The following is a 14760-nucleotide window of genomic DNA, read 5'->3' as shown; positions in this document are numbered from 1 at the left end:
CCCCTCCTCTGGGACAGATGTACTCCATCTGTTGCCAGCTGACCTGCTGCAGTAGAAAGTTCTCCAAGATCGAAAACCCCAAAATTCTTTTGACTGCACCAGCCTCTAAGCCACTTGTTGACTATGGCTGCTGACCTGCTCCTTCTGGTATTCCTTCCTGCAACTAAGGGTATTGATGAAAAAATTATTTGTGCCCCTGGCCCCTCAACTAGATCTTCCAGGGCCTTGAAGTATTTTTTTATAGCCCTGGGAGTTCTGGCTGCAACATCATCATTCCCTAACTGCATAACTATTAAGGGATAGTAGCCAGAAGGCTGCACCAGACCAGGCAGCCTTCTGGTAACATCTCTAACTTGAACTCCCAGGAGGCAGCAAACTTCCCTGTGAGAAGGGTCTGGCTAACATATTCCAACCTGGTTGATTCTATGATTCTATGTGTTGTTCCTATTGAAACCAAATGTCTCTTACTAAAAATAGTAAAATGTAAAGACTGTAACAATCCCTAGAAGGTACTGTCTAGCAAACATCTATGTCCCCCAGAAACAAAGACCAGTTAAGGCAGCAAATATACAGTATCAACTAGTCACTCTTAGCTTGCTAATCAATCCCAGAGGAGCTTTGTTTGAATACTCCACAGGCTTTACAGGAAAGCTTTCAGCATACTTAAATTCTGCCTGGGGCCACCTCCATTCTTAAGACAGGAAGTGTCCCCAGTCACATTTGATAGATGACAGATGCCTTATCTCTGCTTGGTGCCCGGAGTTACAGCCTGGCAACAACAGCATTCAGACTGTGTCCTCTTACACAAACACAGATCTCCGCTTGAGTCAACACTTCCCAGCGACATCGCAAAGCAATGTCTTCCTAGCTGCTTGTTAATCATTGCACAATGCAAAATCAATTTCTCCTACCAGCTGTCTTTTGAGATTTTCTAAAGAAAATGTGGATAAGGTTACTAAAATTCACTGAATGTGAATAAAATCAGTGTTAGCAGAGACAAGAATAGGAACTCCTGCCTGAGGCAAGCGCTGCACGGCTAGAAAATAGAAACGCTGTGAAGGAACAGCAAGTTCTCCCCACCTCATTGCTTCCCAAGGAATGCTACTCTTCACTCATCCTAAAAGTTCCTAAACTGGATCCGTCTGATCTTGGGATAGAGACAGCAACCAAAGATTTCATAAGAATACCAAGACTTCAAGTGCAACCTTGTAGCACGTTGAGAGGACAGGGCAGCTGTATTGGTTGAAGCTGGCTGGTCTCACCAGGAGAGGAGTGACTACCCCACCCCCTGCAGTGGAGCAAGCCAGGGGAAGGGAGAAAGGAGGGCGGAGAGGACGCAGTGTTAATGAGTTATTCGACTCTTCTGTAAAGGTTCCTGTTCCAGGCTTTTGGAGCTTCTTCCCTGCTTCCAGGCAGAGGTGCTGCCCTTTTGCCTTGCTTCAGTCATGGGGTGCAGTTGTGATTTGCCTGCTGCCCTGCCTGCCATACACCAGTAGTTTAATTTGCCTTTTTGTTTAAATCATTTCATTAAATTTGTTGTGTTGGCTTTTTTTTCCCCCTTGACTCTCAAGGGTTTTCTGCTATCTTATCTGCCTCACAGATCCTCCTCCTTGTCCCACCTAGGAAGGGGGGATTGCAGTAGTGGTTCAGAGATTCAGACTAACCATAACAGATTGTGTCGTTTGTTTCCTGGGTGTTTTTTTTGCTCACTGTCAGTGGTGAGAGTGGGTATTGTCCATGAGCAGACTGTGCTAACAGCATACTTGGGACACAAAATAGCTCCTGCTTTAACTTCAAAATTACAGTGGCAATGAAGTAATCAACAACTAACTGCAAAGAAAACTACTCTGTCCTGAGATCTGCTATCCAGACTTTTGAACTAGAAAGTTTTAACCTAGAAACAAGATTCAGACACATAGTCTAAAATAAATAAAAGAAATACTACCTTCTGGTGTTTTGAGTAGAAAGGTGAAGGCAGTTTATCTCATAGGAGATACAAACATACAGCATACTAGAATGCAGACACCAAAGAGCAGGTAAACACATTTCAAATCTTTAGGGAATTGAAACATAAGGTGTTTGCCTGTTCAAAACAACACACCTAGCACCCAAAAAGCTATCAATTTATCTTTAACTCTCCTTGTACTTCAACAAGTACTGCGTGCTACTGTGTATTCTACCAACTGCACCCTGAGGAGCGCTTACTGCAGCTCTCAGCAATTTTGTCAAGCTGCCAGAGATCAGATGGGTTATCTGAGAAAGAAAACCAACAAATCCCAATGCAAACCCACAGACTTCTTTAAAATTCTTAAAACAATTTGCTGTGTAGAAGTACTGTGCAGTCTCACTGCCTCAGTCACAAGTTGTGTCTCATTCAGAAACTGGTGATGGGTTCTGCCCAGAGGCTGGGAATTGAAAAATGGAATATTTCAAACACTGCTGTCTCTGTTGGATGCCAAATAGTTTTTAAATACTAAGCAGAAGAAATCAGCAAAGTTTCTGAACAAGAAACACCTAGGGTAATTAATAAATAAGCCACAAATGACCATGGGGGTTTCCAGCACACAGTTACCGTTCACACAGGTTCTGCACCAATAGTCTTAGTTTACACTGACAGTAAAGTGATCTTTCTTACATGAGGTGAGACCAAATGAGGCATCTGTATTTCATGGGTAGTAAATGAACACCTCTGGCCTCTCACATACATGATTAACTGCTGCTCTTGAACATCCAGGTCACAACTGCTGCTCTTGACCATCTGCTACACTCCTCACCTGATCATCTTCTTCATCCTCTTCATCTTCTGCCAAACGTTGCCTGCCCACTTCATACAGTCTGCAAACTGTGTCCATGTTCATGGTATCCATGCTCCCTTGATTCTGCAGAAGAGATGCCCACACAGCCATTAGCCCCAGGAATTAAGCTCAACATCCACATTCAGTGCAATACTTCATCCTGAGCACAGAAACATTACCAAAACCCCTCCCTTCAGGTAATTAGCTGCAGTACAATTAGCACAAGAAAAGAGTCTTTTTTTGGTATCATGGGCCAGCCCAGGAGTGATGTAAATATCTATTTTCTGCTTCTGACATCCCCAAGTTACAGCAGACTTAACAGTAGATTACTGCTTAGATTCAACAAAACCTTGACTGGATCCCTCACACGCTTCTTGTTAGTTCTCACCTAACCACACACCACTTCCTTTCACATCTGACTCCCTACCTTATCATTGAACCACAGGCCTTGAGAGAATGCCAAAGTTCTCACATATAGCAAAAGTTCCAGAAGACAGCTGTCTGACACCCCAGCAACCACTGCTGCCTCGTGCTCAGAACTAATGTTTCCAATTCCTCTTATAAAATAAAATTGTCTTATCCTGGCCTCACGACCTTGACAATTCCAACCTCAGCAGCTAACCATGAAGCTTGTCCTACTACAAATTCTTGTCTTGTGTTTTTTGGTCTGTAAGGATCAGTGGTGCACAGAGCACTAAGCCAACAGGGTTTTAATTTAGTCACTATAAGCACATAGTCAGGTTCAAGAAATCGAGTACTGACAAATTATTAGGCAGAGCTGGACTCAGTTTAATTTTACTTCACCCTTTACAAACCAGAAGTTTTACTCAGTAAAGTTTAGCTTCAAATCCTCAGCTTCTGGGACATTGCTAGGAAGATAAGTGAAAAAGGAACAGTAAAAGAGATTCAGAGAAAAGCTCCATGGGAAGCCCCAGGAAGATTGCTTTCCCCAGTTATTCAATACAGTGCAAATTTTAGTAGCAAATTATTGCTATAAATAGGGAAAAATGCATTTCTCTCTATGCTCACAAGAAGGAAATGTTCTGTGCATTTTAAAGTTCAAAGTGTTTGAAGAGAGGCAAATGTGTTTGGAAGCTTAAGGAGTCAGAGGCAGTAAAAAAAATTAAAGAAATCCAGACTGCTGTGGATGGCCAACAAGAAACTAACAGCATCTTCACCATCATAAACAACACCACCACTGCCTGGGACATGAAGTGAACAGCAGGAACCCCAGGGTCATCACTTCTGAAGGTTTTAGAAAGAAACAAAAAAAAGTATCACACTCAAAGCACAGCCAGAGAGATCAGTTTCTTCCTAGCTCCTTTACCTCAATGACAGCCAGATAGCAGTCCTTGCTGTCTGTGCACAAGTCAAAGATATTCCGCTTCACATCTATGGTAGCTGGAAAAGAGCACAAAACCAACCCCGTGGTTAGCTGCCTAGTACTTAATGCTTGCTTAAAAGAAAAGATCTAACAATGTATGGCTAAAGGCAGATAAAATGTTAGGACAAGAAACAACAGCTGAAATAAAAGTGTAATGAACATCTGTAAATAACTCAGCCTGTAATAAAGAATAGAAATACTGGAGACTCTAATAAAAATTCACCAGGTAAGTTCTTAACCTGCTCTTCAGAGTGCTCTCTCCCTTGATAATACATTTATTGCCTTCTCTAAATGCAATAAACAACAGATAACCTTCCAGGATAGGTGGCAACTGAGTTGTGAGCCATGTCTCCTTTAAATAGCAAAAGCCACATTTGTTTATCTCTGTAGCAGCAATTAGCTTAGCTCCAGGAGTTTTGCAAGCTGAAGGCCAAACTGACAGCTTTTTGAACTACCAGCATGGGGTAATGCTGCTGGGAAAAGGAAAACAGAACTACAATGAAACAACAACAACAAAGCCCTTACTGAAAAGGGACCAATGACATCTTGCCCAAATGACCTACTACCTTCAGATTATGCCCTACTTGGAAAGAGGAAAGGAGAACAAAGCCAGAACTCCTGAAAGCAATTACACACTGAGCAGGATACCTATGATACTTGAACCCATTTCAGCGTTAAACCCAAACTCATGCTTCAAACAGGTCATAGCAGAATTTCTTTTGTCATGGATGCAAAGGAGAGGAGGAAATCAATTTTACTAAACAGAACTTTTAAAAACACCTTCAAACCTCCATACTGAGCTATTTGCCCCTCTCTTACCTATAGGTTTATAATCAGTTGCATTAAATGTCCTGAAAGAAGAGCCAAAGGGACTTATCATTCTCTTCCCCAGTAGGTCATCTTCATCATCTGCCTGCAACATAGCTGATACAAGGAAAGATTATTCCACAAGTCCACTTTCCATTCTTCACTATCATCAACAAACTTAAGATCAAATCAGATTCTGACATGAATTTTCTTTATTTAATCACCTGGCAAAACCCATTTAATATCTCCCCATCCAGAGCTGCCTTTATTAATACTGCAGATCACTGAAACTTAATACACAGGACAAAATTATTTTCTCAAGCATCATCAGAAAATGTTACATACACTGTCTTTCTCAATAGGTTGATTTTTAATCTCACAAAGGAGTTGTCATATTGCTGATGTTAGAGAAAGCTGTCTTTGTCAGCAATACAGTAGCATAAACAGCTTGAAAAAATTCCAGTTGATGCATGCCAGCAAGACCTGGAGTTAGATAGACTCACTGAAGCTTCCAATTTCACTGAACAAGCACCTACTTGTCTCAAACCAAAGGCAACTGAGAAAATATGACTGAGAAGTCCTACCTCCATACATGACTGTGCCAGTATAGTTGAAGACCACACGACACTGATCCAGTGCAGGTACTGTGTGTAACAAATGGAAGGTTCGGAGGTCCCACTGGAAAAATACAGGCTAAGGAACAACAAACTACTGGAAGTTCCTATTCCCTTTTCAGTACAGAGGCAAACAAAGCTGATTAATTGTGTTTAAGAAACCTCATTGCTTCTCTTGCAAATATGACAAAAGTGGAGCCTGTCAAGCACCACAATCCCTTCCATGTGTCCAAAAGGAAAAAGCTCTTACCCGAAATGTCATTCCTAGTCAAGAAAGGTTACTGCAGTAGCTTCAAGGCTGATCTTGGTAAGGGATAGGTAGAGAGCAGAGGTGCCACAGAGTATACTAGGAAAGAAAATCTCTCTCTATCTCTGTGTTAAGTATTTCCTCTAAGCTCTAACAGAGGCAGAATCCAGATTTGAACTAGTTAGCTGTGTGACAGTCCCTGTCCACTTGATTCACAAACAACAACTTGTTGCCATGTACAGCCAGTAGCACTGGTTGTCATGGGCATTCATACAACTTCTACAAACAGCTACCTGTCTATCAACATGTATTCTTTAGGCTCCAGCACATCAGTTACCACAGAGGGCAAAGGATACAATCTCTGTGTTGACTATGACCTCCAGCCCATTGGGGTGGAAAACACCACTGATGGTCATGTTGAATTTGTCAAACTTGTGGATGGCTTGTGCCGATCTGACATCCCAGAGGACACCATCATTTAGGACAAGGTCGTCAGTGGGGTTAAAGGTAGCACAATTCTTCTTGTAGTTGTTGGCAACATCTGGGTTAAACAGAGTCAACAGCTTGTTGCCAGTCTGAATATCATAGATCTTTTAGATTAAAAAGAAAAAGAAAGATTAGTCACCATTTGTAATACACCTGTGCCTAAAATCATCCCTTGTTCCCCCTTCTAGATTATTTCCAGAAACACATCCTTTCCCATTGTGCTTTCCCATTTCAAGTGAGAGCATTTCAAAGATAACCCTTCCCACTAGGCCTCTTTTTCACAGCTGGAACCAAGTCTCACCACATGTACTTAGCCTACTGCAGGTTCACTGATGTATTTCAATACAAGGAGGATAAGCTTCAAAGAAACCAACCCCATTATGAAAAGCAGGCTGTGAAGCTGCTGTCACAAGGTACCACTTAGCCAGAAACTGTTTTAGAAACAGAAATGCTTTCATAGCAGATGGTATTTACAAACATAAAGTCTCCAAAGCAAAAAGCAAGGGGAAAAGCAGCCAGAAGCTACAGAAAATGAGTTAAAATTCTTGGCATTTACAGGGAAAGACAACTTTCTGAGCTTTGTCCCAGCAAACCATTAGGAGATAAAAGGGGCTTTAACTAGTGTGAATGGTTTATGACCATCATCTTGGATAAATTTGTTTGTAACAACCCTTGGATCCCAGCTCTTGTTCAGATTTACAGAGAGGGAAAAATTCTCTAGAATTGGAAAACAAATCTTTTTACCAGACAAACACAATACACAAACTGATCTGACTTCCAGATAAATCCAAATGAAAAACCAGGCAGGGACGGATAGTTTGCTTAAACAAACCAAAGCCATAAGTAAACCCATAAATAATTTGACTAAGTCATGTCTCATGACAATTTTTATGCAAAAACTCTTTCAAACTAGACAGCACAGAGATTAGCACTGAGAAGCAGCAGAAGCACTCTGACACCTGAGTCTGTCAAGTTTGCAGGTATTCACACAGAGCACTACAACAACGTTCTCTGAAAATACATTGGTAAAGTTACATTAGTCAAAAGAATGCTGCAAATTTAAGAGCACAAGAGGAGGACACTTTGAATAGGCCACTTCCCACAACTGCTGACTGAGCTACTGTTTACAGGGGAACTTTTTTTATTCTTACTGAAAAATAAGGTAAAGGAGGAAATTTCCAGGCATGGGAGGAAGGAAAACAAGCAAGCCCTGCATGATCTCTCTCAAATGAACAACACAAAGTAAGCTCTACAATTGCCCAGAATATTAATGACAGGCTATGCACTGTGCTTCAGTTGACTTGGAATGATTAAGCTTGACACTTTCAAAAAGTCTTCCTTTAAAGCCTCTTAGCTTGCCAGTTACACAGAGCATCATAGCACCCAGCTCTGCTGGTATCTATCATATGAAGAATTATGCTGTGGCCACAGCTTCACAACAAAGACCTTTATGGGTACTTACATGGGCAATGTCTCCTTTTGTACCAATGACCCTGTCCTGAGAGTGCTTGCTGAACTCCACATAGTGGTCATCAAGGAAGGAATGCCTGTAGACAGATGCAGTAAAGAAGTCAAGGAACTGCAGGTTCCAACCACCCAGGTGAACCAAACACCATTCCAACACCACCAGCCAAGGGTTCAACAATGCAGGAGAAATTTAAACTGTAGAAAAAGCCTTTCCTTCACCGATGCCCATTGCATGCTACAGTCTTGAAATGCTCCACTGGCACTTGCAGAAGAGGATGCAACATAGCCATAGCTTTTACAGCAGACCAGGGGGAAAAACTGAAAAAACCCCACCCCACACCACACACAAGCAGCAAATTCATAGATTTGTCATCAGCAGGGTCTGTTGCAAACAACACTGCTGAGAGTAAGGAGCAATGAACAGCATCATGAGCATTCAGACACACATGCAGGCCTGAGGCACATTACACTTTTTATCTGAATTGTGTTCTCTAGCTGGCCTAAAACAAGTCACATCAAAACTGCTGCTTACAACTAAGGTAGACAACAGACAAACCTTTTAAAAATTAAGAGCCTTCCACCCATTTGTTTTTGGTGTTTGGTTGGTTGTTTTTTTAATGGGAAAACAACTGCAAGCAGTTAAATTAATTTCAAATAGGTTTATCCAGGTTTGAAATAGTTTGCATCCCAAGCTAAAAATTTCACCATGCAAATCATCACATGAGTAAATTCCTGCAACTGGCTACAGGAAGACTGTCAAGATAATTTACAAATATGAGAATAAAAATACAAGCATATTTCATAGATACAAATCTATGAATGGTTTGGGTTGGAAGGGACCTTAAAGACCATCTAGTTCCAACCATCCGTCCACAGGCAAGCACACCCTCCACTAGACCAGGTTGCTTGAGGCCTCATCCAACCTGACCTTGAACACCTCCAGAGAGGGGGCATTCTTTCATAGTTTGTTGTTAGGGCTTCTGCCTATACTGAATAGTTCTTCTAAATACAACAAAACCCACAACTGGATCAGAGTATACCTACTTCATATCAAAGACAGACTTCATGCCCCACAATGCAGATAGAGGTTGGCTCCACGTAGCAGATGTCAGCAATAAAGATCCATCCTGTATTTCCAGATGGGAGTGCAGAGGGAGAAAAGAAAAACACCAGCAAAACCAGAGGTTATCATTCTACCTCTATACTTCAACTTATACTTTCAAGATTAATCTAGGAACTGTAGCAGATATGGTGCTCATTCAACTACTCCCATGAGGATAATGTCTAAGTACCTAACTATGTACAATATAAAGAGCCCTTGGCAGACAAAGAAAAACATTACAGATAACAATGGGTCAGTAATAGCAGATAAAATCAGGATAATCCATGCCTAAATTTTGATGCCCTTTGAGTGGAGTTCTTTCAGCTTAGAAATCAGTTACCTTTTATTTCTTCTTAGAATTAGCCCCAAGATTCCTTTCTCCAACAAAGGGAGGTTATATAAACTCTGCTATCTTATCTCACATCTACCTTAAATAAAGAGTCAGTTTAAGCATGTTTTCACATCCAGACACACATATTCATTACATATGAAGGCACACAGCCACTGTACATCTTCTCTATCATCTTGGGATGAGAAACATAATTGCAGAACTCACAGAGTGGGACTATGTAATTATTACAAGTACTTTAGTGACAGGCATTGCAGGGCAGCCAGTAGGTGCATTTTAGATGTGGATACTCAGATGGGCCTAAAATAGAACTCTGAATAGGTCTTCAATTACTCACCCTGGATGGCTCAAGGTGCGTGATGGCAGAGTTATGGCAGTTGTAACTGGCCTCTTCCTGTCCACTGAACACATTATAGAGTTTCAACTGCCCTGTGCAAGTACCCAGCATCAAGAATCGTTCTCTTGCAGAAAATGCACAACAAGTAAAGCCACTCTCATCCTCATTTGCTTCCCTGAACACAGAAATTGGACGGAACCTAGAGGAGGTAAAAATACAAGAGTCACCCAAAAGAGAGAAAAGCAAAAGTGAAATGCTGTGGTGATATTACATCCAGGCCTTAAAAATCATGAAGGTACAAGTTAAAGCTCACATCTAGGCCAAGCTAAGTGTCAATTGTAATAGTAGCACTCAAGTGTGTTACCACTGTGCAACATTTCAGGGTTTGTTTTGCCCTATGAAGTACTTCTGCAAAATACACCATTAAGTTGAAGCACCTGGAAATTCACCTTCAACGCTGGATTAATGGCAAACCTGTAATGCTGTCACCTGGGTAAGTACAGACAGCTAGCCAGACAGCTAGCAAACTTCTAAACACTCAACAGAAGGCATGGCACATCAGCCAAATAACCACCTGTCCCCAGTTTCCATGCTGACACTGTTTTCACCGTGAAGATCCTTCCATCTAGGTGTTATCTCTATTTTTATAACCTTTATGGCATCATCCCATTTAACTTCAGCAAAGACCACATAAAAAGGCTAGCAACTTGTGGTTGAATTCACAATACTCCAAGAGCAAAATGTGGATTCTGCTGTCCTCCATCTATCAGCAAATGATCTTCAAGGCCACGCTATGCTCTCATGCAAAACCGGCATTACATACTTATCTTCCAAAGGAGAAGAGAGCGCTGTCCATTAGTTACCAATGAATGAACATAATACTGAAAATCAAGTGTGATTTAGTTTCTACAGGTCAGTACTAAGGACAAGAGAAACAGAATGCCTTCTAAAAATGCCTTTAAAGGCTCTCCCACTCATCACTTTTGAATTAAAGCACTTTCATCTCCAAGGATACTCCACTGTGGGACTGCACAGTCTGAATCCAGGCAAGGCTTTCTGGCAAAGGGTACATCCTGAGAGGGGTCAGAAAAAAACAGTTTTCTTCCTTACCTGCTAAATATAAGGTGTCTATCAAAGCAGCCACCATCCACCCCTCCGTACTTCGGAAAGGCTGCCCTGCGGGTCAGCCGTGAGGTAAAGTTAGTTGGCGCCTGGCGCCTCTGTTTTGGCTCAGGACACTGGTGGGGTGTGAAGAGAGAGAAAGGGGGACAGGTGGCAACAGGGTTCTTGCAGCGGGCATGCTGCTCCCTAAGGTACTCTGTGATTATACTGTCCAGCGTGGGTGGGGAAGGAAGGTGCCTGTCCAGCTGCTTTTTGATAGCTGGGCTCTGGCTGTAGGCGCCATGGTCCGATTTTTGTCGCAACACTCTCATTTTTCTGACGTTGCAGGAAGACGGCCTCTCCCTGACAAAACTAATCCTGCCAATCGGAGGAGAGCTGCTGGCATATGAAGGGCCTGGAAGGGCAAGTGGACCTTGGGATGCAGATGGCCTTGCCTGAGCATGGACAGAGGTGGCAGTGGAACCTACAGACGTGTGGTTAGTCAAACGGGCTGAGATGCCGTTAGCTATGCGAGGAGTACGAGGCAAGGTCACGGGAGAGGCAGCAGCAGCAGCAACAGGGGTGAAGGCAGATGAGTGAGATGCTGCAGTCATGGGTAGGTCAGCCTCTTTAGTAAGGACAGACGCAGTTTCTCCTAGGCCCTTAGAGATGAGGTGGTTCCGAATCAGGAGCAGCAGCTCCTTCTCAGGAAATGTGATCCTTGACTGGGCCACCACATCTGCTTTCTGCAGGCGAGCCAGAGAGACGTCCGTGCCGATCAGCAGCGGCTTCCCCGAGACGCGCTCTATCAGCTCAGCTGCGTACTTGCAGAACTTCATGTGCTCGCTGCGCTTGTCCTGGAGCACTGGCTCCTTCATCAGCTGCTGGATCTGACAGCTGCTGAAGAGAGGGAGCTTGCTGATGATCTGCCGGACAGTACTGCTGCGTGACAGCCCCACCAAGGCTTTGCAGGCTAACGCTCGAATCTGGTCGGCATCTGTGATCGGCATCTTGATAGACAGCAACGACAGCAGCACTTTGATGCCATTGTTGGCCTGTACCACGTTCCACATCTTAGCTAACGTATGCTCACTGCTCTTGGGGGCCTGGGGAAGCTTTCGCCGAGGAGTTCCAGAGATGAACTTGCCAATACTGGAGATCCGATTATCTGGGCCACATACACAATTGATGATGATCTGAAGGGCTGACTTCTGAATCTCAGCATCATGGATGAAAAATTCACCCTCAGCAACTCCAAGAATGATACTAATACCTAGAGAGGGAAAGGAATAGTTTCTTCAGTACCCTACAACATATCTTGCACAGTTCATCACACAAGTAAGTGTCTTCCACAGATGTGAAGAAAATAGGTAATGCTCTTCATTCTGAGGATTCCTAACATTCTGCCAACTAGTTTAAGATGTAATCTTCTACCTTCTTGGAAAAACAGTTTCCTACACTGATTCTGCTTATTAATGATGAAGTAGAGCAGCAAGACAAAGGCCTTTCAGAGAAAGTGATTAGCCGTGTCCCAGGAACACAAAACCTGAGATACCTGACAATGAGAAAGATGCACAGGTGTGCCTCTGGACACTCTGCAGAAAACAACTCTCTTGGATAAATACTAACAAAATGGAAACAGAGAGAGGAAGGAGACCATGTATGAAGGGAGAAAAACAGCTTCCAAAAGCTTTCCCAAAGGAAACTAGGTTTGTGTTTCTTCTCCCAAGACAGCTCTTACTAGTTTCAGGTTTGCTTCAGAAGATCAAAACCTTCCCTTAAGAAGAAATAATTGGCACTTTGTCTAAAGAAAGGTTTTGTGCAAAAGAAATTGTCTTTTGCCTGTATCTGCCCATCTTCTATTTTTCTTTTCTTAACAAAAAAAGTCAGGCTCTAGTTAAGGCATAAGCATCAGATCTGACCCAGGTACATTTCAATCATTTGCATACTGAACCTGCAGGTAGCCAGTTGGAGCATAACTGAAGCAGCAGTAATTGTCCCTCTCCCATATTCTCAAATGTCATATTCCCAGGAGACACAAATTTCTGGGAACCTGAGGGAACTTAATAGTCCCATTAGAAAAGCAGATTTGCCTCCACCTGTATTTAATGAGCTTTTGAAAACTAGTACAAATCAAAGACCACACCTGCCAATCTGTAATCCAACCGCAGCGCTAATCATGACAGTTTTAACCACTGCTCTCCCTTTATTTGCATCCTTGACAGTAGCTCCAAACACACACATTATTTTAACCCTTGACTCACTGCAGGTGAGAAATAACCAGCTAAAAATCATGTAGCAGAAGGCAACAGTAAATGCCTAAGCCAACAGGTCCCTTCCAACCCAAACCATTTTATGATGCTATGATATTCATCTTACCCACAGTGGAAACAGTAGATCCAGCTTCATCTAACACATCCACAGGTTCTGCCAGTTGCAACTGGATTTTAGGAACCACAGTCAGGATGGCTAGCACATCCAAAGCATATCGTACTGTGTCGTTCCTGGAAGATCACGACAGAAGACTTTCTTAGAGGTGTACAGACAGAGTTGTTTCAATAACACAAAATAGCATTCAATCTATTCCAACAAGCAGGACTAAATCAGTCACATCTCATGGATTTGATGGCATCTTTTGATTTTAGAATGTTCCACTCTTGAAGGGCTGGCTTCCACATGAGGCCACATTGCCTGCAGTCTGTCAACATTAATCCCACACTGTCCACGGCATCCTAAAAGCACTGTCACTCTGTATTTATAACAATAAGAATGTTAAGACTTACCCACAAAAAGATTTGAAGTTAAGCTTCTAAATCTAATCTAACTCTACATCTTAGCTGGGAAACTAAGTAACTCTAAAATACTCTGTCACTGGTCAACTAGGAAGAAAGCTTTTCTGAAGTGAAGGGAAAATGTTTAACAGTAAACAAGACAACTATGATAGGGGGAAAAGACATCAAGTTAGGCATCAGTTAAGAGAGACACAGGTGTGTGGAAGGTGAAAAGAGATGTTAAGCAAGAGGTGGGAAAAGAAGAGGAGGGAAGCCTGCATGGAAAGGCAGGAGTTAACCCAGGTAGCAATTAGGAAACAGCTGTAGAGAGTATGAAACAGAAGGACAGAGTGCAACCTGAGAGGGAGGGAGGGAAGGGATTGCAGAAGCAAAACAGATTTCAAAGGCTTTCAAGTTAAACCAAGCAAGGAGCTCCTGCAGGCAGCAGAAACAAGGAGGGGGGAGTCCTGGTGACAAGAACACCACTAGCAGACAACTCACCTGTGAACATATCTCTAGAGAAGACTACAGCTTCACTCTAGGGAGCAGATGGTCGTTAGGCTAAACAGAGGCTGGAACTTTGCATCCATCCTCCTTCTGAGCTGGGGATAGGATCCTAACAGTATCCTACCAGAGCCTGGTGGCAGTTCCCTTTCTTTTGTAACAGTAGGGATGGTGCAGAGTAGGGAAATGGGGGGAAGAAGTGCCACAGAAAGATAACAGAATATCATGGTGCCCTCACAAGCTTGTCTGAAGCCAAGACAAGGGAGAAAGTTGGAAGTGGCATTACACGGTGAGCCCCTCTACCAAAATGGTGAGTTTAGCTGCTGGTGGTTTATCATCTAGTGGCAGAAACCTGAGCAATGAACAGTAGCAATCTTCAGCCTTTTGTCTCTCTCAGATGCTGGCTTGTTGCACATTCACAGGACTCCTTCACAGTTTTATCTGCTCAGTAAACTTCAAATATCAACCAAGTGATACACAGTGTCCTCTCAAGTCAGCTGAACTAGCTACTTCCAAACAGATATTCCACCTCTCTTGAGGATTAAGCTATGTCCTGATTTCACCCCCTACTTTGACAGTTTTCTAGCATTTCTCTAACAAAAATGTAAACAAATTCTGAGACAGAAATTGGCATAGAATTGTGATTAAGCTCTAGTACAACACTGACTTCTCAGAAATTAAAGACCTGAGATATTTGAAGAGCCAGAATGCCTCATGACACCCCTCTACCTACCTCAACATTTCAGTCCTGCTGTCCACTATGTAAGCTTGCATAAGCACTGTGCAGGTATAGCAC

General features: G+C 42.7%; 1 protein-coding gene across 3 annotated transcripts in view; it reads right to left on the bottom strand.

Annotated features, from left to right (window-relative positions):
* The window catches only part of DCAF1 (DDB1 and CUL4 associated factor 1), a 53276-nt gene that overhangs the window by 15145 nt on the left and 23371 nt on the right, over positions 1-14760 (bottom strand). For all 3 annotated transcript variants that reach the window (XM_068157812.1, XM_068157811.1, XM_068157814.1), the window contains exons 13-22: positions 13069-13193; positions 10699-11962; positions 9589-9787; positions 8845-8927; positions 7796-7880; positions 6204-6437; positions 5571-5664; positions 4999-5103; positions 4123-4196; positions 2775-2879 (exon numbers count right to left, since the gene is read on the bottom strand). In XM_068157812.1, coding sequence (XP_068013913.1) covers positions 2775-2879; positions 4123-4196; positions 4999-5103; positions 5571-5664; positions 6204-6437; positions 7796-7880; positions 8845-8927; positions 9589-9787; positions 10699-11962; positions 13069-13193 — 2368 coding nt within the window. The remainder of the gene's footprint in view (positions 1-2774; positions 2880-4122; positions 4197-4998; positions 5104-5570; positions 5665-6203; positions 6438-7795; positions 7881-8844; positions 8928-9588; positions 9788-10698; positions 11963-13068; positions 13194-14760) is intronic.

This window comes from Melanerpes formicivorus, unplaced genomic scaffold, assembly GCF_026170545.1.
Source record: "Melanerpes formicivorus ecotype bairdi unplaced genomic scaffold, bMelFor1.0.p_v2 SCAF_38, whole genome shotgun sequence".
NCBI lineage: Eukaryota > Metazoa > Chordata > Aves > Piciformes > Picidae > Melanerpes > Melanerpes formicivorus.
Note: the sequence above shows the minus strand (reverse complement) of the source record. Positions and strands in the feature narration are given on the sequence as shown.